Source organism: Misgurnus anguillicaudatus, chromosome 18 (genome assembly GCF_027580225.2).
Source record: "Misgurnus anguillicaudatus chromosome 18, ASM2758022v2, whole genome shotgun sequence".
In the NCBI taxonomy this organism is placed as follows: Eukaryota; Metazoa; Chordata; class Actinopteri; order Cypriniformes; family Cobitidae; genus Misgurnus; species Misgurnus anguillicaudatus.
The window spans coordinates 1,963,742-1,984,599 of NC_073354.2; the positions used below are offsets into that span (position 1 = coordinate 1,963,742).

The following is a 20,858-nucleotide window of genomic DNA, read 5'->3' on the forward strand; positions in this document are numbered from 1 at the left end:
GGATTATGTCATGTAGGCTACATCAAATGTTCCTCATCAGTCTCATCCATAATTTCAGACACTTTCTCTGCCTGGTTTAGAGACACTAGACTGGCAAGTTTTAATACGGATTTCCTTATAGTATCAACAAACATACTATACATGAACTAAATGGCTAGTTTACCCCAAAATAAAAAATCTGTCATTACTCACTCTCATGTTGTTACAAACCAAGAAAAGATATTTTAAAGGGAAATTGGTAAACCGTTCATAAACCCATTCACTTCCATCGTAGGATAAAAGAATACTATGGAAGTGAACGGGGCTTACGGTTTGGTTGCAAGCATTACTCAAAATATCTTTCATCGTGTTCATCAGAACAAAGACTTACAGGTTTATGCGTAAATGATGACAGCATTTAAATTTTTTGGGTGAATATCCTTTAAGAACCGTAGCTAATGGTGAAATAAAATGACTGTACAAGATTTGTTGCTTCTTTTGCCACTCAATTGGATACAAAATACCAGAAGGAAACTGGGAACTGCTTCTCCTTTTATGCATAGAGTTCATTTTCTTTTATTCCATGACACGGAAGGCCATCATGTACTGTACCAGGAACTGATTGAAACCATACTGTAAGTCTGTAGCTTTATTCACATCTAAAACCTAAACACCACTTTCTCCTCCATTAATTTCGAGTTCTTCCTTAAACTGGTTAGAATTTTTTAATGGATGATGTGAAAAGGAATTATATAGAACGATTGGGACAATAATTCAGGCATACAGTAGGTGGCGATATGCACATTTGATGCCAAGCAACAGGAAACAAAGAAGAAGAAGAAGAAGAAGAAGAAGAGTACTGCAAACTGGTCGGATAGGCTGTTGTAGGATCGTTTTATCAGGAACGTATTTCTTCCGCTATTAAACGCGAACTTCGGACTTTTGGGTCGTTTCCTTGGCGTGGAGGGGTAAACACATAATAGAGTAAGTGAAATATATTTTAAACAAATTAAAACTATATTACCAATTTGAGAACTGTGACTTGTAATTCGTAAACGCAGAGTATATGAAGATCTGATTTGATTATGGACATAACAAAACAAAACAAAAAAGTGCTGCGATGATCAGAAAGTCATTAAGTCTTTCAGACGGTTTTTCTGTTTTCTGCAGAGACCATTAGACCAACAAAATCTTTATGCAATGATATAATAGATTTACATTTGTCTGCTGATTAACCATGTTATTTAAAGATGATAACCTATCCTTCACAAAATTTATTTGAATGGAGAAAAGATGTTGCAGCTGACCCCAGGACAGAACTGAATGGGCACTGAAAAAGTGCAATGTTCATACAAAAATGTTGTTAATGATTTTTTTCAATACCTACCAGAAATGATTGAAAGTGATCTCTGATACAGGGTGATGGGCTAACTAAACGTCAAAGATGTACCTATGACACTGCATACTTATACAAAAATTCACGAAACATGTTAAAGCATCCAGAATTATATCCACGTTCATAACGTTTGTAAGACACCAAACCGTTTGAGCAAGTTATGGTCATTTAAAAGTACCTGCACCATTAAAACTCAATGCTACGAGTGAGCGAGCTGCCTGTGGTAAGATGGCCGCCAGGTGATGACGTTAGAGAGACTGCCGTAACACATCTAGCCTTTATATCTATGGATGTAATAATGTAAGCGGGTAGCATCTATATGCACGGAGCTTCCACTCCAAGCCTTAATTGCCATTTGACTGACACATAAAACAGATCAATTAGACAAAGCAAATAAATCCGGTTTTGAACAGAAAAGAAAGGAGCTTTGTCACTCTGCTGCTGGCTTTACTATTGTGAATGCATGTAAAATAGCTTTTAATCAAAGTATATATTTATATAACTAACACGCATAGATATTAAACATACTGAATGAATAAAAGACAAAGCATATCACTTCCAAATACGTTAAACGATCACTTGACCAGATGACCCACCAGCAGGGGCGATTCAAGAATGTTAATTTTAGGGGGGTTTCCAATTTCCAACCCCAGTGAGGGTATAATAAAAAAGTAAATAAAATAAAAAATAGTTTGATTACAATGTGAGGTTATGAACAGTGGTAGAGTTAGAATTAAATGGGTTGGCCAGGTAGAGGCAAAGGTTACTTTACACAGTCCATAGTCATAAAACAACCTGTATCAAAAAAGCATGAATTAATCTCATGATTGCTGATTACTTCATATTACCCAACCTTAGATAAATATTCCTATAGATGTAGTGTGTGTGTGTGTGTGTGTGTACTATATAATGTATGCAATCTTAACTACAGATCGGCTGCCAAACCTCCCTTCACATAGCTGTGATCCACGATCGCCATCTTCCCTCGTCTTTAGGAAACAAAAACACTTGTTATTTTTGCAAGGTATTTGCTCAAGAGTTCTTTAGCCACTAGCCATACCATTATTAAACAAACAGAAACCGGAAGTTAAGTTCTGCCCAGGAGCGTAACCGTGACAACGAACGTGGGTCCACTACTGCACTGACTGCATGCATTACTACTATTACAAAACCCCTCTAAACCCAGCCAACCAGCTTAGGCTCTTAGCTTAGGTCTTTTTCAGTAAGTATATAGATTTCAATACATATACATTTATAAAAAATATTTTATTATTTATCTGCAAAATTGGAACATTGAAAAATCTAAATATTGAAAATGTAAACTGATGAAACATGCATGGGAAATATAAATATCAGAAAGTGTTACATCTGATTTTGCTTTTGTCAGAGATGGCAAGCAGTCCTGCATTGCTGATGCGGTTGGTGGCTTCAGCCTATGCTGTTGCAGAAAAGTCTGCCGATATCGTCAGAAAAGTGCTTTACAGTGGAGAGCTTAAGATCATTGAGAAGGTAATTGTAAGGACAATTAAATAGCCTAACCTTAAAACCAAAAATCTGATTTATTGAAGAATGTTGATCCAGGAGCATAATTTGGTAAAACTTTAACTTTTATTTGTATTTTGTACCTTTGATATAGACAGGAGCCAATGATCTACAGACACTGGCTGACAGGCTTGTTCAGCAAAGTATATGTGCATCCCTATCAAAAAGCTTTCCGAAGCTTACTATCATCGGTGAGGAGGTGTGTACATGTCAAGCAATATGAAATCGCATGTATTGCCTCCATAAATATTAAATTGAATATTTTGTGCAGGATTTACCAGCTGAGCCTGTTGATGACGACCTTATAGAGAGTGGGCAGAACAGTGAAATCCTACAAAAGTTGTGTCCTGATCAGTATACCAGCCTGAAGGAGGAAGAGGTAAAGAGAAATGAGCAACAGAATTAGGAATAAAATATAATTTTTACGGACATTAACTAAAGGTGTTGTCCACTGCTGTCAGTTAATGACTTGAGGCTAAATTACAAGGGCGAGCTATATAGTTTTAGCAGTAAAAATGCAAAGATGTGCCTCCTGATATCACAGGGCAACTTTGCGAGCTGATAAATTGTTATGAAAATTGTCATTTGAAAAAGTGTTAGTCTGGCAGTCGTCATTTAAAACAAAAATATTGGTTTATAAATACAGACATGTGAAAAAAATAAGTACACCCCATGGAAATTGCTGTCTTTTTGTACATATTTGGACAAGCAAACATTTAATCGTTAAAACATATTGTATTCTTCAATGACACACAAAATTGTAGTTGTTTTCACAATTTAAAGGCACAATATGTAATTTCTGCCACTAAAGGTTGATAAATATCAACAAAGGCGTAGTGTAAGGGTAAGTGGTGTAAGGATTTACTCATTTTCTCGATGCATCAGTAATAATCTAAAAACTGAGAATCAAATACAAGTAGAATAAAATATTTCCAAGTATATATATATATATTGATCACAACATATGTTTTGTAAGATATTTCTATCTTTTTTTGTTACGTAAAAGGTGTTTTGATAAAGACTTTATAAGGAACATACAACGAACTTATGGCATTTAATTGTTTCATATCACAGCTAGTTGTATGGGTGGACCCTCTTGATGGTACTAAAGAATATACTGAAGGTAAACAACCCAATTCGCCACTGCAATATCACAGTGTTGAATCTTTTGTTTGTTGGCAAGTTTAAGATGTGCATCCCATTAAAAGTAGAAGAGCTGCAAAGTTCCCTCATGCCAATCCTTTTTGTTGCCGATGCATTTAAAAATACAAAGGCTTTTATATGATGGAGAAGTAGTCCAGTGTATTTTTCATGTTTTTTAGTTTTCTTCATTTTTAATAAATTTTTCAAATAAATTTTTTTAATAACAAATGAATTACATGATGAACACGACCAATTTAATAAATCAAATTAATTGCAATAAATTTTAGATAAAGATGATTTCCTTACATCACCCGAAATACATTTATTTTTTATTACAGGTCTAAAAGTGTGTTTCATTGAAGGACTTCTGGATCATGTGACAGTGCTGATAGGCATAGCTTATAAAGGGACAGCCATCGCTGGAGTCATCAATCAACCCTTCTTTAACTACCAGGTCCAACCGGTTGTTTAGTCTCATATGCTACACTGTATGCAGTGGAGGGTGTGGTCAACTCTTCTATGCTCTGTGATATTCAGATGGGGGCTGGTGCTGTTTTGGGCCGAACGTTATGGGGAGTGTTGGGATTGGGTGCATTTGGATTCCAACTCCAGGAAGTCCCAGATGGGAAAAGAATCATCACTACGACACGGTCACATAGCAATAAATTAGTGACCAGTGCAGTCCAAGCCATGGATCCTCATGATGTCATTAAAGTGGGTGGAGCTGGAAATAAGGTAGGAAATGTATCAATCGTAACTCAAACCTGGTTTAACTAAGCATTGCATCCGCAAGTCATTAGCATATTGTAACAATTTACGTATGCAGCCTAGAAATTTGAATTGAGAATTGGCTTTTAGTGTTATTGACTTTTGCTGAACCTCTGACAGTCATTGCAGATCACACAATGTTAACATACAAAAATCTCATAGTAATAATGTAATCTTACTAATGCATGAACAAACATTTTCTGTTACAAACACTGATTTGTGAGCACTGGCTGAACTGAAAGTGGTCAGATTAAACATACACTGATATACACTGCTTTAACTCAAATCTTGAGCACTATATGAAGTCAATCAAACATTATGTCAGTATAGAGACAGTGTTATGAGTTTTAATCACAACTTCTTTTCTGGCAGATCATCCAGTTAGTAGAAGGAAAGGCCTCTGCGTATGTTTTTGCCAGTCTGGGCTGTAAGAAGTGGGACACATGTGCACCTGAGGCAATTCTGCATGCAGTTGGAGGTGACTGTAATTGTGTACATTCTTCCCTTGAACATTAACTGTTGGTGGCCCGAATTATTAGAACAGATCATTGACCCTTTATTGCCTCCAAAACATGATTTCATTATATAATGATGGTTACTCCAAAAGATCGGATGAGGTGAGTCGTACTGTTTTTGTCCACTTTTAACTTTAATATTTGCCATGTTCACCATCTCTCTGGCATGGTGTCAGTATATTTCCTCGGACTTCATCAATAATGTTATCTTCGGCTATGGAGGCATATTGGTAGCAATATTAAATTCAGAATGTAATATGCAATATGACGATGGCAATGCATTTTTGTATTTAAATTTAAAATTTTCATGCTATATGTGCAATGTTTGGGAGGAAATTAAAATGAAAATTAAATAATTTAATTTATATTTGCCATTACCTACAGTCTTTTTTTAACTACAGTTTTTAATGCTTTATAAGTTGCGAATTTAAATTGGAAATGTATTAACCAAATTGATTAGATGTGTTTTTCATGGTCAAGCAAAAACTGTAGCAAAACGATCGTTTAAATGAAATTTTCCTAAATACATTTACAGGCAGGACACGTGAGATTGCATTTTCATTTACTAGTGCGCAATGGATGTAGCAAAATTTATTGAAAATGCTTTCCAAGTTGACCACACCCCCACCCGGTGAATTACTGCGTCAGGGCGGGTCCAGCATCTGCCGTTGCGTGTGCTCATGTCGGAAACATTGCGGCAGCATATCTGATTATATTCACTGATGGATTGAGTGAATGTGCGTGTAAATTAAATTACATTTAAACAATAATTTTGCTACAGTTTTTGCTTGACCATGTAATCTATTTGGCTTTAATTTTTAATTTTGCAACTTATAAAGCCTTAGAGACTGTTGTTGGGGGGGACTGAGGGAAGTGGCAAATGTAAATTAAATTATTTTGCACTGCCATTTTGCATATTGCATTGCCATATTGCATTCTGAGTTGAATATTGCTACCAATATGCTTCCATATTCTGCAACTTAAACCCATAATGGCTTTCCTTTCAATGTACAAGTGCAGTTTATTTTGCAACTTGCCTCAAATGTGCTTGATGTATCTAAATCATTCGTAAGGAATAATTGACGATGGGCTGTTGAATTATTCAAAAATAATGCACACCCAAGGTGGTAATGTGACACGTACAGTATGCTGTATTGAGTATGCAGTATTTTTAAATAATCCAATGGACCGGAGTCAATTATTTTTCTTATACCACAGTTACCACAGACATTACTCCGGTGGTTATTTTAAGACTTTTGACAGGTTAGGTGTGCGTTTATTGAAAAATAATGCATACCCATGGAACATTTCTCAAGAAATCAAAATAAATCATTCAATAGCCCAGTGGTATACTGCTCTATAAATCATATAATACAGACATAATAAGGAGATTTAGGTCATTTTCCTTACTGGCCCCCCAAACAAAATATTTGGGTTAAAGGTGGATGGGAGCAGTGTGACTCACTTCATCTGATATTTGTTGTGCTCAGAGCATCCAACATGAAATTATGGAGGCAAAAAATGGCAATATTTTCATATCTTTCAGGTGCTCTAATAATTTTGGCAATCTCTGCACACACAATTACACTCACAGTACACATATTTTTCCGTGTTAATCTGTTTTGTGTTCTTTTTCAAACAACAGGCAAACTAACAGACATGCATGGTAATGCATATAGATATGATGCAGATGTGAAGCACATGAACTCTGCTGGTGTGCTGGCAACACTACGAGATCATCAGTATTATTTAAGCAGAGTACCCCAGCATGTCCTTCAAGCTCTTCCTTCAGACTAGAGTAATGAAGCTTTGTGCCTGGTCCTTGTCATAAATCTTAATTCAACGGGGGTAACATAAAGAATTACAAATACTTTTATTACAGTAAAAAAAACTTTTAGCACATTTGAAATTCTGTAATGGTAATTACTTGGCTAAAGTCAATCCCATTAAATTACACACAGCGGACTTGCAATCTCTCCTTACCTAGTGCCAGCAAAAAATACTTCAATAGCTGGGGTTGGCACTTGTCCTGTAGTAATACAAGTCAGAAGACATATCATAAAGGCACAAAACCGCTGGACAGAAAATGATGCACAGGTTCTGTGTGATTGTGCTTTAATGTTTCTCTATCATCGGAGATGATGTGCATTGAGCAACAGTCTCTTGACATATGGTTGTAAATGATCAGTGGCTCTGTCAGTAATCTGTACAGATTTCAGTTGCTCACGTGGCAGGAAACGGTCTTGGCCCTGCTGAGATAACTAAAGTCAATTTGTTGCTTAATTAGAAAAATCAATTTATATAATGTTCAATGTGTTGTCGGACTATTATGTGGTAAAACAGATAATTATGATTTAAATATTGTTAGATGGGTAAATAATAACGTTTTTAATAAATTTATACATTTGGGGGGCTTTTTCTAAAATTGCATGCATCTACTGTAAATTTAACATCAGCATTTGAAAATAAAACTTTAAGATTCCTGTTTATAAAAAATTTCATTCTTTCTGAGAAATATTCATACATGCTACCCACTATTCTTCAGCACCTTCATTTTCAACTTCAAAGTAGATTTAAGTATAGTACTTAAATAGTAGAAAAATGTTTAAGTTTATTTTTTTTCAGTACTCTTTCTGTCCTGAAAGCTTAAAGACCAGTATTGCTTTTGCTCATTTTCTTCTTTTAATTGGGGTCAAGCCTAAAGATGGGGTCAACAAACCCACAGATGGTTGGCATCCCACGCAGCCCAATTCTGACTCTCTCCAGTTTTTCGACCGCCATTTGTCGTGTACAGTGGAAAGGTAAAAGTAACCATGCTGATTTTAAACAAAGATTTTGAAAGGGCCAGATAAAGATGGTTGGAGGGCCGCATTTGGCCTGCAGGCCGCCAGAGGTGTAAAGTACTTGAGTAATTTTACTTGATTACTGTACTTAAGTATTATTTTTGGGTATTTTTACTTTACTTGAGTACAATTTAAAATCAGTACTTTTACTTAATTACATTTTTTAAGAAAAATAAGTACTTTTTACTCCTTACAATTTTATTTACATTCAAAAAGTACTTATTTTTTAGAGATCACTTTATTCTATTTTCCCTTACTCGCCCTAGGGAACCACGAAAGGGTAGAGTACATCCCTAGGCTAAAATAGAGGCAAGTCGGAAGGGGAAACTGTCAGCTGCGCGCCACGCCCCCAACATTTTTCACGGCCAAACCAATTGAATTGTGCTGACGGCCAGTTTAATTTAAATGTTATTTATTTTCCTTGGCCGAGATGCAGCGTGCCACTCCCTGAAATTCATACAGCCGTAAGGTGCCCAAGTTACAGCCGTGGGAAAACCGAGGAAAGGACAGCCGTATCTCGACCAGGGAAAGGGCTAGAGATTCGTAGGTGGGCTCATTGGAAAGGCCCCCTCGGGTAGAGTAAGTGAAGGGCGAACGCCCCGGACTTAAGGCGCCCAAGCTAAGGCCAAGGGAAAATCCGGGATGGTTGGCCGTATCTCGGCCCGGGAAAGGGCTAGAGACTCGCAAGTGGGCTCGTCTGATGATTTTTTTAGCTTCTTTGAAAACGACAACACATTAAGCCAGCAAAGAGTTGGATGGGTATCTGGCCTGAGTTTCAGACACCAGGAAGTCTCTGCTCACGTTCCCTGCTATTTGCAGCCTCTCTATCAAGACTAAGACCTTGTTCACACTGTCAATCCAAATCTGATTTTGGTGCATGTCTGATTGGACAGACTCACTGTCCACATTGTGTATGACAACTGTTTAGATCCGATCTGTGCGTCCTTTAGCGTTTTGCGGATTATCTGCACTGTTTCTATGGCAATGACATAACACTGGAACAAATATCATGTTTACATTTTACGTGAGGCGACAGCATGGCGTAACCGCAAAGCTACAAAAATGCAATCAGAGCGGTCAGAATGTATTTCTGGAAATGTGATTTGAAAAGTATTTCAAACCATCTCTGTATATAGCCTGAAACGGAAAAGAAAAAAAACAGATTTCATGTGCTTTTTAGCCGTTCACCCGTTCTAAATGTGATTGGATTCCAGTTGGATATGCACCAATGTCGGATTTGGACTGACAGTGTGAACAAGGTCTAATACAACTCTTTCTCCACCAGCTGCCTGTAAGAGGCTTGATACTCAATTTTGAAAATCAGCTTCTGCTTAAGTTAAATTCGAGGTTTTACAACTTTGAGTAGCATGTTGCATACTGAAATTAGGTAGTCTTATAGTTTGATAATTAAATACAATTAAATACAAACTGTTGTAAAGCAAGATAAAACCTTGTATGTGGTGTTCAATTTTAATGTGGTACTTTTTTACTTTTACTCAAGTATGATTCTCGCCAGATACTTTTACTTTTAATTGAGTACAATTTACACTCAGTACTTGTACTTTCACTTGAGTAACATTTTTGAGTACTTTTTACACCTCTGCCTTAGGAGAAACAAGCTGTATTTTTTTATAAATTTCCTTCTAAAAGCCATTTTAGGAGCTATATCAGTGATGTGTGTTGTTAATGTTCAATTGAATCTTCTTACCTTTGCTACAAAGTATGTTCAGTTTCTTTAAAACATTTCTTAAATGATAATTTCATCAATAAATAGACATTCTGTTAGTAGTTTTCAGCTTGGCAGTTGTGCCTCATCGAAACAGCACTTGTGACAGACAGAATCCTTTTGATTGTATTTAGTATTCAAATACTTTAGATGAACATTGACATTTCATATTAACATTGATGCTGGCTTTGAGATCTTCCATCGTATGACCTGCAAGACTTTCACAGAGCTCTTTGTTCTTTCGCAAGCTTTCTTTTTGCTACTCAAATATGCAGCATGAAGGTAAAAGAATTTCGTTTAGCAAGTCAATTCAACCTTTAGGTGGTGAACTTGAAATTGTTTAACTTCATTTTTAAGATACATAAATATATATTAATTTGACAAAAAGCTGCCATATTTTTACAGTGTTGTTTTAAGCTTTGTCACCTTCTTCCTTGTTTTGTTAAACCTTTGAAGCAAAAGAGACAGATGTTGGGTTTTACCTTCTCTTTAAAACTGTTTGACAACATTCTTTGGCAGGTCTTGGTCTTCCTCCTTCCTGTTTTCCATCCTTCTGTTTTCTCTTGTGGTTGTCCATTTTGAAGTTTGGAAAATCACCAAACATTTTGTCTTTGGGTTCTGCTCTGATGTGCCCATCATTCTTATAAAGCAGCTGTGTAGTGAAAGTGATGACAAATGTATGGTAACCCATGTGTGACCTCTGCATTTAACCCGTCCAGTAAGTAGTAAACACATACACACACACACAGAACATGAGCCAGATCAACAAAAACTCTCTCAAAGAATAATGTAATCCGTAATACTCATGTGAAGTAGTGAAATCTCTAACAAATTAATTGGACCATAATAATTAAATCAGTATTATGTAATGTGCAGGAAATTGCCCAATGTTAAGCCAATGTCAGCAGTCCCCCAGTAAGCAAGCCAATAAGGCGTGTGTGGTCAAAGTGTTAAACTCCTTTATAGGGAGAAAAAAACGTTTGCTTTGACTTGTAAGCTTACAAGTAGCCAAGATGTTCTCATAAATGTCTTGTTTACTATAGGGTTTGTAAGGACTTGCACTTCTGTTTTAAACAGTATGGGCTTGCAAAAACCATACATTGTATTGCAGTAGCCCCCCTAAAGAAATATTTATGTCTGTTTATGTCCTCCCAACGTTTATATTTTTAAAAATCCTCCCTTATTTCAGAAACAAATCTTAGGCCATTAAAAGTACTTTCTATTCAAATAAATTTAAATTCAGCACCACAAAGTCATAAATATAAGTGGGTTTCCTTTAAGCCCTGAGTTTATGAGTTGTGGGTGTTTAATTAAGAAGCATTAAGAAATCAAAACATGCAACGTCTGTAGTTGTAGGTTATCAAGAATTTTTATTTAAAAAAAAATACAAACAAGATTACAGTGGTTTTATAAATTCACTGAAAAGCTTAAAAAACAAAACACACCTGATGCACATTCTTTTTTGTCCATAAAGTTAACAAACCTTACTGTATTTTCTTGTCATTTAATAAAAGAAGGTATAGCTGACAAAAGTGATACTCGTCATAAAAACAACTTACCAGCTGTTAAAAGCAAACAACCCAATCCCAAGATAAATCTCTGTTGACGAGGGAGTATGTGACCAGTCATAAGTGGGTATATTTGTAGCAATAGCCAACAAAAATATTGATTGAATATTATTAGGATATTTTGTAAAGATCATGTTCCATGAAGATATTTAAATGTCCTACAGTATATATATCAAATATCTATTTATCATTAGTAATGCCCTGCTGAAAAAAAACAGCATCAAACCAGCATAGGAATTATGCTGGTTTGATGCTGGGTTAGCTGGTGGTCACCAGCATACCAGCACCAAAACACAACATATGCTGATCTTGCTGGTATGCTGTTTTTTCAGCAGGGTGTGTTGCTAAGGACTTCATTTGGCCAACTTTTAAGGTGATTTTCTCAATATTTAGATTTTTTGCACCCTCAGATTCCAGATTTTCAAATAGTTGCACCTTGGCCAAATATTGACCTTTCCCAACAAACCATACATCAACGGAAAGCTTACTTATTATACAGCTTTCAGATATATCAATCTCAAATAAGAAACAACCCTGGTTTTGTGGTCCAGGGTTACATGTATGTTGAGTAAAATATTATCCTATTTAACACAATATGTGTCATTTCCTGTTGACTTTGTGTTCAAATAAATAAAAGGGACAATAAAGAGATGTGTTATTTTAACACATTTGTTTTAAAAGTGTAATAAAACTAATTCTCTGTTTTTTAATGTTCTTTTGATAGTTAAATGCAAGTCATATCTGCTTTGTTATGGTATGTACACAGTCAAAAAACAAAACTGTAGCTGTATACCCTAACTGTAACTTAAACATGCAAACAAATCTTCTGCAATATTAACTTACCTGCAGAAACATGCAGTAGTTTTTTTCTTCAGATGATGGGCCACCAGACTTAAATGGCTATTTAAAAAGTATTAAAATGAACAATAATTAAATGCAAGGTATTTAAAGCAACACTATGTAGTTTTTTTACCTTTAAATAATGTCTCTAAAATTATTTCAGTGATAGAACAACTTTTAACTGGACAAATTGTGTTGCTGCAACCTGAGCAGCCTCCTAGCTGCTACAAGCACACTCTGAAAGTGGCGGTGGAGGGTAGAGCTCACAGCCCCGCCCCTCCCCCTGCCTGCAGAAGAGTGTTTGATACCAGGCACTGTTGCGCTTTTCAACCACATGGGGGAGCTGTAAGTCATTTTTACATGGAAACTACATAGTGTTGCTTTAATAGAGAAAGTAAAACAAAGAATATTACATTAACATTATGGTTCAAATGTGATTGCTTGTGTGTCTGTGATGCAAGTAGACATATCTAGAGTTAGAAAGGCAAGGGGAAGAGGGAGAGAGCGAAAGAGAGAGAGAAAGAAAGAACGAAAGAAAAAGAGAAATATGTATAGAAAAATATTGATACAAAAACCTACTTGTTAACCTGCAGTGTATGAGGGTGGTTTCATTATGGGCCCATCAGATGCTGCTTCAGTTGCTCTAAAAAGAAAATACCAATATTACTACATAAACATGACACTGGTTGTTTTTTGTTTGTCAGGTTCAGACAAAGGCAGTAGATCAATCAATCTTTATATTGGGAGACTTTAATAATCTTCCTTTTTTTCCTAGAGCTTTTTCCTAACCTCTATGATTGTCCAAGTCATTTGTCCCGCACATTGGATTTGTGCAATGGTATAATTTAGGATGCACATGGAGCAGTACACACAATGAGTAACCAGTGGGAATAAAGTCTAAGGTTAGAGCAAGGACAAAGAGGACACACACTCTAAAAAAATGGTGCTATGTAAAAAGCACAAAGTTTTACATTGGCCTGTAATCATAGGGGAACCACTTTAAACTGTTAACCGTCATCGTCCCGAATACAGGACACCTACGTTTACTTCAATATTGCACCACCAAAACGGCACCACTTAGGGGCTCTATATTACACCCGGCGCAATGCAGCGCAATGCGCGACGCAAGTGTCTTTCGCTAGTTTCCACCCTAATTTTCATGTTTAGCGCCATGTTGTTTAAATAGTAAATGCATTTGCGCCCCCTTTTGTGCCCATGGGCGTTCTGGTCTGAAAACAAGGTGTGTTCAGGCGCATTGTTGGCCCTTTGCTATTTTGAGGCAACTAAAATAGACTACGCCATTGACCAACAAAAAACCTGGTCTAAAGTCAATGGCGCAATGTGTTTTATGTTATTTAAAGAGCGCATTAAGGTCGATTTACACCGGCTGCGTGGCGTATCTGTTGCGTGTCAGCTGCGTCGCGTTTTCTGTGTCTGTACATACCAAAAGCGTGCCTGACGCAGCACTGACGTGCTGCTGTTGCTATAGGTGACATATATTTTGCCTGGAAACGCTTCCAAGACGCTTGCGTGTGGCGTGAAAAATAGGCGTTGGTCCTATTCCTAGCATGCACGTGTTTTCGGCGCGGCTCGAGCCGCGCCTGAGACGTGCGTGTCATGCACGCGGTGTGAACTGTCAAACCTGCTAACATTGGAGCCTAACGGCGCATTCACACGGGGCGTCAGCGTTAACGCTTCCCATTCACTTTTAATGGGTGACGTCATGCGTTGCCGAACTGAATTGTGGATCCGTCGGCGCCGCGTCAGTGCCGTTGCTCGCGGCAGAAGTTGAACATTTCTTAACTTTTCAAGCAGCAACGCGTGCGTCAGCCAATCAAATCGGCTTATGCAAATTACCTAGACAGAGCCAGCCAATTACGTTTATGGAAGAACGGAGCATGTGTAGCGGCCACTGTGATTGGCTGTTGGCCACGCTTCAGACAAGCCTTCCGTTAAGCGTTAACGCTGACGCCCCGTGTGAATTCGCCTAAAATAAAAACGGACCTGCCACGCAGCCGGTGTGAATCGAAGTTTACAAAGTTCGTCATCTAAATAGGGATTAGACATAGCGCCAGCGCAACTTGCTTTTAAAGGGGATGAGAGCTGTGACTCTCATTTTTTTATTGCACGTTACATCCAAAATACTCCCATTAGGACCAACCCTTTTCGACCATGCGCTCGGCGCACAAACCATTTTTTCTGTCGTTAAATTAGCAAAAGTGGATTCGGACACGCCCATTTAGACGTTGCGCTGTGCGCTTTAGACAATGCGCTTAGATCATTAAAATAGGGCCCTTGGTGTTCTTCATGGCACCATTTGCCTAAGAAACAGTTTGTGCTATATAGGTGCAATATAGCACTTAAAGTGGTTCCCCCATATGATTAGGAGCCAATGCACCATTTTTTCCAAAGTGTAAAATGATTGCTTTTGGATTGTATTACTTTTTATATTCAATTCTGTAAGGAGACTTGTTGTTACCAAAGTATAAGTCGTCATGGTTTTCTAAAGATTTTGATTGAATTGAATTTGATTGTAATTGATTTTCAAAAATTGATTTTAAATATACAAAGACTGGTATTAGTGACGTAAGTATATTTATTTCTAAAATGACTGCAAAAAATAATAATTTCGCTCACAATAAATGTAAGTGGATATGACAAAAAACCACTCGGGGTCTCAAAGTCCTCTCGCGACATAAATCTAACTTTCTACAATGCAACATCATCATCTACAGGATTCTCTATAAAAGTACATGACATTTTTAGTCAATAAGACGATCTATGCACCTAAGTATATCATATTAGCTTTACAATTTTGCTTTTTCAATTTACTGTTTAATTTTTTAGTTGAGAGTTTAGTGTAATATATAAAAATATAAAGTAGTAAGTTAAAATGGTTTGCACTGGCAATTTAATTATAACTTAAAGACAGCTAAAAACATATTTTACAGTGTACATAATAAAAATGTGCGCAATGAATGAATGAATGTACTAAAGCAACTAACCAGATTAAACACAGCTACTTCTTTAAAAAAGGGGAGGAGACCACAAGAAACTCAGAGTTTACAGGATAAAACCTGCTCCCGACCAGTAAGTTGCTCCGGAAACAGACTCCGAGTATAAGTTACCTCTCCTTCTGAAACAGGCTTGACTTACCCCACTGTCTCAGGTTTAACCTACCTCCCTTTTTGAAACAGAAAACTTAGAGTTTCCCTCATTTCAGGGTTAACAAACTCAGAGTTTTCACTTAACCACCTTTCTGAAATGGGCCCCAGTAGTCTGTGTCGTTTCGGCGAAAGCATATAATGTTATTGTTTTTTATGTTTACTACCAAGCTGTGGGCCCGGATTGCTAACGTTAGTGTTAAGCAACTTTTTCTTTTTAAAGGTTTATTTATATATCAGTGTGGAAAAGTATCATTAAAAAGAATGAGAAAGATGCAAGCACCATACACTGTAGTCCCTTTCCACTGTAAACACAGAGAAACGTACATCTGCGACCAATCAGAGCGGAGTAGCATCAGGCAACAGAGGGGTTTGGCAAGATGAATCTTTGAACAATTCATTTAAGAGTCATTAAAAATTAAATGCATATAAAACAACAATAGTTTGTTGTACCAAGTACCTTGCATGCATGTAAACCTGTTGTTGGGGACTCCCAAAAGCACATATGAACCTTTCAAATAGCAAAATATGTGCTCTTTAAAGGTCTGCTTAAATTAATAACGGTATCAAAGCCTCTAACAAACCCATTTAAATTAATATTATATTGTATGCAGTGTTTACAAAACAGAAGAATTTGGAGGGATTTTGTCCTGTGGCTTTAACATCAATGCTTGCTAAAGGAGTGGCAAGGTTACCATACATATCTCAGTTCCCTGTTGAATTCTACACAGAATTTGGCCCAAGACATATTGTGGCACATCTTCAAAGTAAAGGCATGCTGCTTCAAATAGCATGTAATATGATTACAGATAAAATATCTCATTTAGAACATGGAAGACTTGATTAATAAGTCAAATGTAGAATGTGTGAGAAACCACTTATGCCCCTTTCAGACCAACTATGGCAAGCCGTTTTAACTTTTATTCATTGTGTTCTTGATATCAACAATTACATTTCCACTAGTAACAATGTTAATTCTTGATATCAGCAATTTAATTCTTGATATCAACAATAGGGCTTATTCGATGTACGTCATCAATGTTCGCGGCGGCCATATTGTTGACATAAAACTGTCAGTCTGTCAATTGACAAGCGAGGCAGCGTGGGTATTATGCATGGTATTATCGGTGTAATTTTTTTTAAAACCGCGCGTTGGTGTGTGGTGTAATACACGGATGTTCTAACAACAGCAAAAAGAACCCCGGAATTAGTTTTTATGTGATACCGACTGTCAGAAAACATGAAAGGAAGGAGACAGAGGAGTTAAACCAGCGAAGGAGAGACTCCCAACAGCAAAGTCTGTCCCCATCATTTTACCACAGGTAACGTTAGGGATATATGCTCACAGCAAAGTCTGTCCCCATAATTTGATCACATATGGTTAGCTGTAAGCAGTGGCTGAAACTGCTCTTTCAAATAAGCTGCCATAAACAGTTATTAAATTAGTATTAATAACTATATGAACATAATAATAGGTCTGGCATTGATACTAGGTAGGGAATTAAGGGCCGTTCACATAGTTTTGAAAATCGTTTTAAATTAAAGGGATACTTCACCGATTTAGCATTCAGCTTTGTATCTGTAGAAACCCGGCAGTATTACTGAATGACCATGTTTCCCTCCATCATTTTCCCCTGAGAGGAGAGATATCTGCATTTTGGTTCTGCAAAAAAGTCCTCCGATGATGCAAAAATCGTCATATTACATCATCGGAGGACTTTTTTGCAGAACCAAAATGCAGATATCTCTCCTCTCAGGGGGAAATGAGGGAGGGAAACATGGTCATTCAGTAATACTGCCGGGTTTCTACAGATACAAAGCTGAATGCTAAATCGGTAAAGTATCCCTTTAAACAGAATAGCGGAGCTCACACCAAAACTATAACGATACAGATACAATGAACGACATCATTGGGATCACTTTCTGAGCGATTTTCCCACCTGATGAAGGATAAACCATTGAAATCTATTTGAACTTCAAGTGCACGAGCACTTAAAATGACAGTGAAGCTCATTGCTGAGCTCTATAACATTAGATTACCTCCAGTTGCTGTGAAAATTGACTACTTAATGCTTTTTAATCTATTACATTAACTAACTGTTATGCCAAAAGGTAAGAGATTACACAAACTATTAGATTCACTGTTTAGAGTTACTCGAAACGCATCGTGTTGAGGACATCTGCAAAAGTTTTTATTACAAGCAATATTAAAGGCAAGTGATTTGCGCGAGTGCCGTGAGCGAATTAGCATAAACGTATTGTTTGGTGATGTGGACGATGATAGTTATCGTTATAGTTATCGTTAAAATGTGAACGGCGCTTCAGTGCTTGTATGATGAATGCGGATACTGTATGAACGATATAGTTATAAATATCCGGATAAGTTACGGCTGGCAATAAGGACGGATCTTTACTTAAGGCTATTGGGTCTATTTGATATTGTTCCACAATAATCAAGCTCATCTTCTCTTAATACAGACGAGATTAAGCCATTAGGCTACTGCTCCCCTCGACTCAAATCTACGTGCGGCTAGGGGCAGGACAGATGTTATGTCAACAAGATGGCCGCGGCTAGCGACTTCCGGTGTTTGCGAATAAGCCCTATTACATTTCCACTAGTAACAATGTTAATTATTGATATCAAGAATTCAATTGTTACTAGTTAAAATGTTAAGTCTTGATATCAATAATTCGATTGTCACTAGTGACAATTTTAATTTCTGATATCATGAATGGGATTGGTACTATAGTAAGAAAGCCATTTTAGATTTCTGAAATGATATTGATATCAGAAATACAATTTCAGATAACAGAAATTAACATTGTTACTAGTGACAATCGAATTATTGATATCAAGAATTAACATTTTAACTAGTAACAACTGAATTGTTGATATCAAAAACTCGATTGTTGATATGAATAATTTAAATCTTGATATCAAGAATTGAATTGTTGATATCAAGAATTAACATTGTTACTAGTGGAAATGTAATTCTTAATATCAAGAATTGAATTTGAATGGCAGCCTATGGTGATATTTCACTTGTGATAATACAATTACAGATATCAAGAATTGAATTGTTGATATCAATAATTAAGGCTCTGTTTACACGTACATGGTTATTTTTAAAAACTGAGAGATTTACCTTCGTTTGTGCCCCTCGTTTACACGCAAACGGAGAACTCGCCTCTGAAACCGATTGTTTCTAAAAGTGGAGATCTTCAAAATCTTCGGTTGCACGGTTGCATATAAACTGAGACAAACGGATGTTTAAGCAGGCAACGTCACAGAGTATGCGCCAGAGCTCGCACCTACGTCAAAAGTGCGACCCATGTTTACATGTGACTGCTACTCTGAACGCTTCCAAGATCCCATTTATGTTCGTGCAAACTCGTTTCGTGTGTTTGTATTTGCAAATACAGCTGCTCCATTATGTCGAGGAGCAGAGACGAGTGCTCGGAGGTCAGCAATCTTGCGCGTGACTTCATGCGGCGCTGCAAGAACCGACAGATGGATGATGTCAAAGTACCGCGAGAGCGATTCGAAATTAGACCTCTACGTATGATTCCTCAACTCGCTCTCGCGGTACTTTGACGTCATCGATCACCTACTGCAACAACTCCTCCCCTCCAACATGAAGAACCAGTTCACGTCACCACCAGCGCTGCCGGTGATTGGCTTACGTGGGCTTGAGCTTCTCTTGACGGCATATATGCACGGGTACGTGTAAATAAGCACTTTTCTGAAAACTGACATGTGTGCACGATATTATTTTTGAAACCGGAGAGCTTGAATGATCCGTTTATGAAAACAACCGCCCACGTGTAAACATAGCCTAAATTGCTGATATGAAGAATTAACATTGTAACTAGTGGAAATGTAATTTCTGATGTCAAGAATAACATTTTTAACTAGTGAAAATTGAATTGTTGATATCAAGAACTCAACGAATAAAAGTTAAAATGGCTTGCCATAGACCAACAGCGATCTCATTCATTTCAATGGAAGCTTGGTGACTTCCAACGACACAAAATCTTGCTCTTTGTATTAATGAACCTAAGTGCAGCTTTTTACACAAGATCATTCAATTCTACTTAACAGACTAGAAAATTATGACAACATTAGAGGTTAAGCCTGGTCTTATTTAACCATCGCTATCACTTTGTCTATGTAAATGAGGAAAAGTCATGTTACTATCAGGTTAAATATGGTGTAACAGGGATCAGTAGGCCCTTTCCTCTTCTCGTTGTACATGCTTTCTCTGGGAGACATTATCAGGAAACATAACATCAATTTTCATGGTTATGCTGACGATACCCAGCTCTACATTTCTTCTGAACCTGTCAAAACCAACTAGTTTTCAAGGATAAAAGACTGTATTAACAATATCAAAAAGTAGATTACAAACAATTTCCTTCAGGTTAACACCAATAAAACAGAGATACTGATTATTGAACCAAAAAGCTTCAAACAAAATATGTCAGAATACAACCTCTCCTTAAATCCTTCTGCTTTTGTTCCATTTTCTGCATTTAAGAACTTGGGTGTGATGTTAGACAGACACATTTCCATCGCATATCGCATATTATTTTTCCAAAAATGTGAATCAAGCTGCTGGCTCTCCACGCATTTATGACTATTGTAACTTATTACTGGGCAGGTGTCATGCAAGTCAAGTAAATAAGCTTCAGCTGGTTCAAAATGCATCTGCAAGAGTGCTTACTAGATGCATATGATCAAAATAGCTAACTTTTATCATCACTGAAATGTTAAGTATCGCATACATTTTAAAATATTGCTAATCACCTAGAAAGTCTTAAATTGTCTAGCGCCTCCATATCTTCATGAGTTACAATCAGAGTACAACTCATCGCATAAATTGCGTTTACAAAATTATGGTTTCCTAAAAATTCCTAGAATATTAAAATCATCTAAAGCTGATGTAGACCCTTATCCTACCTAGCCCCTAAGCTCTGGAATGCCCTTCCCAGCAATGTTCAGGATTCAGACTCATCTTTTCAACCAATAAGTATTCACCTAAATCAACTCCTTTGGCGCAAAAGTTAGCTTACCCGGAACAAAGCACACACACATCCATTATACAGTATGGCTTTAACATTACACGTGAACGGCCTCTACGCTAATTTCGTGAGGCCAAAGAACAAATTTCAGCTATGGTCAAACAATAAAGTTTAACTAAACTAAACGCCACATCGCTTTTATTGCACAAAATCCCTGCTGAAAAACAGCATAAATAAGCAAGCTGGCTGGCTTTAACTGGTCTCCCAGCCTGTTTTAGCATGCTGTTTTTTTTTTTGTGGGGGGTTGGTTGGTACTGTTTTACTTGTTCAAGCTGGTCTTATCTAGTTAGCT

The 20,858-nt window shown here is 37.1% G+C and overlaps 2 protein-coding genes across 5 annotated transcripts in view; one reads left to right on the top strand and one right to left on the bottom strand.

Moving 5' to 3' along the window:
• The first annotated feature begins 819 nt into the window (after positions 1 to 819).
• bpnt1 (bisphosphate nucleotidase 1) lies at positions 820 to 7,839 on the top strand. Its single transcript, XM_073855503.1, has 9 exons — positions 820 to 963; positions 2,763 to 2,884; positions 3,012 to 3,116; positions 3,189 to 3,296; positions 3,992 to 4,040; positions 4,423 to 4,514; positions 4,598 to 4,795; positions 5,201 to 5,306; positions 6,989 to 7,839. Exons 2-9 carry the CDS (start codon positions 2,765 to 2,767, stop codon positions 7,138 to 7,140), a joined length of 930 nt encoding a protein of 309 aa, XP_073711604.1. The 5' UTR covers positions 820 to 963; positions 2,763 to 2,764; the 3' UTR covers positions 7,141 to 7,839.
• Positions 7,840 to 11,293: 3,454 nt separating this feature from the next.
• The window catches only part of ylpm1 (YLP motif containing 1), a 55,731-nt gene continuing 46,166 nt past the window's right edge, over positions 11,294 to 20,858 (bottom strand). The window contains exons 17-19 of one of the 4 annotated variants that reach the window (XR_012358527.1): positions 12,900 to 12,963; positions 12,324 to 12,380; positions 11,294 to 11,511 (exon numbers count right to left, since the gene is read on the bottom strand). Coding sequence is in view for 1 of the 4 variants with exons in the window: in XM_073855501.1 (XP_073711602.1) it covers positions 12,955 to 12,963 (9 nt within the window). In the remaining 3 variants the exon portion in view is untranslated. Of the gene's footprint in view, positions 12,964 to 20,858 lie in introns of all 4 variants that reach the window. The other 3 variants (XR_012358525.1, XR_012358526.1, XM_073855501.1) reach the window with 3 other exon arrangements.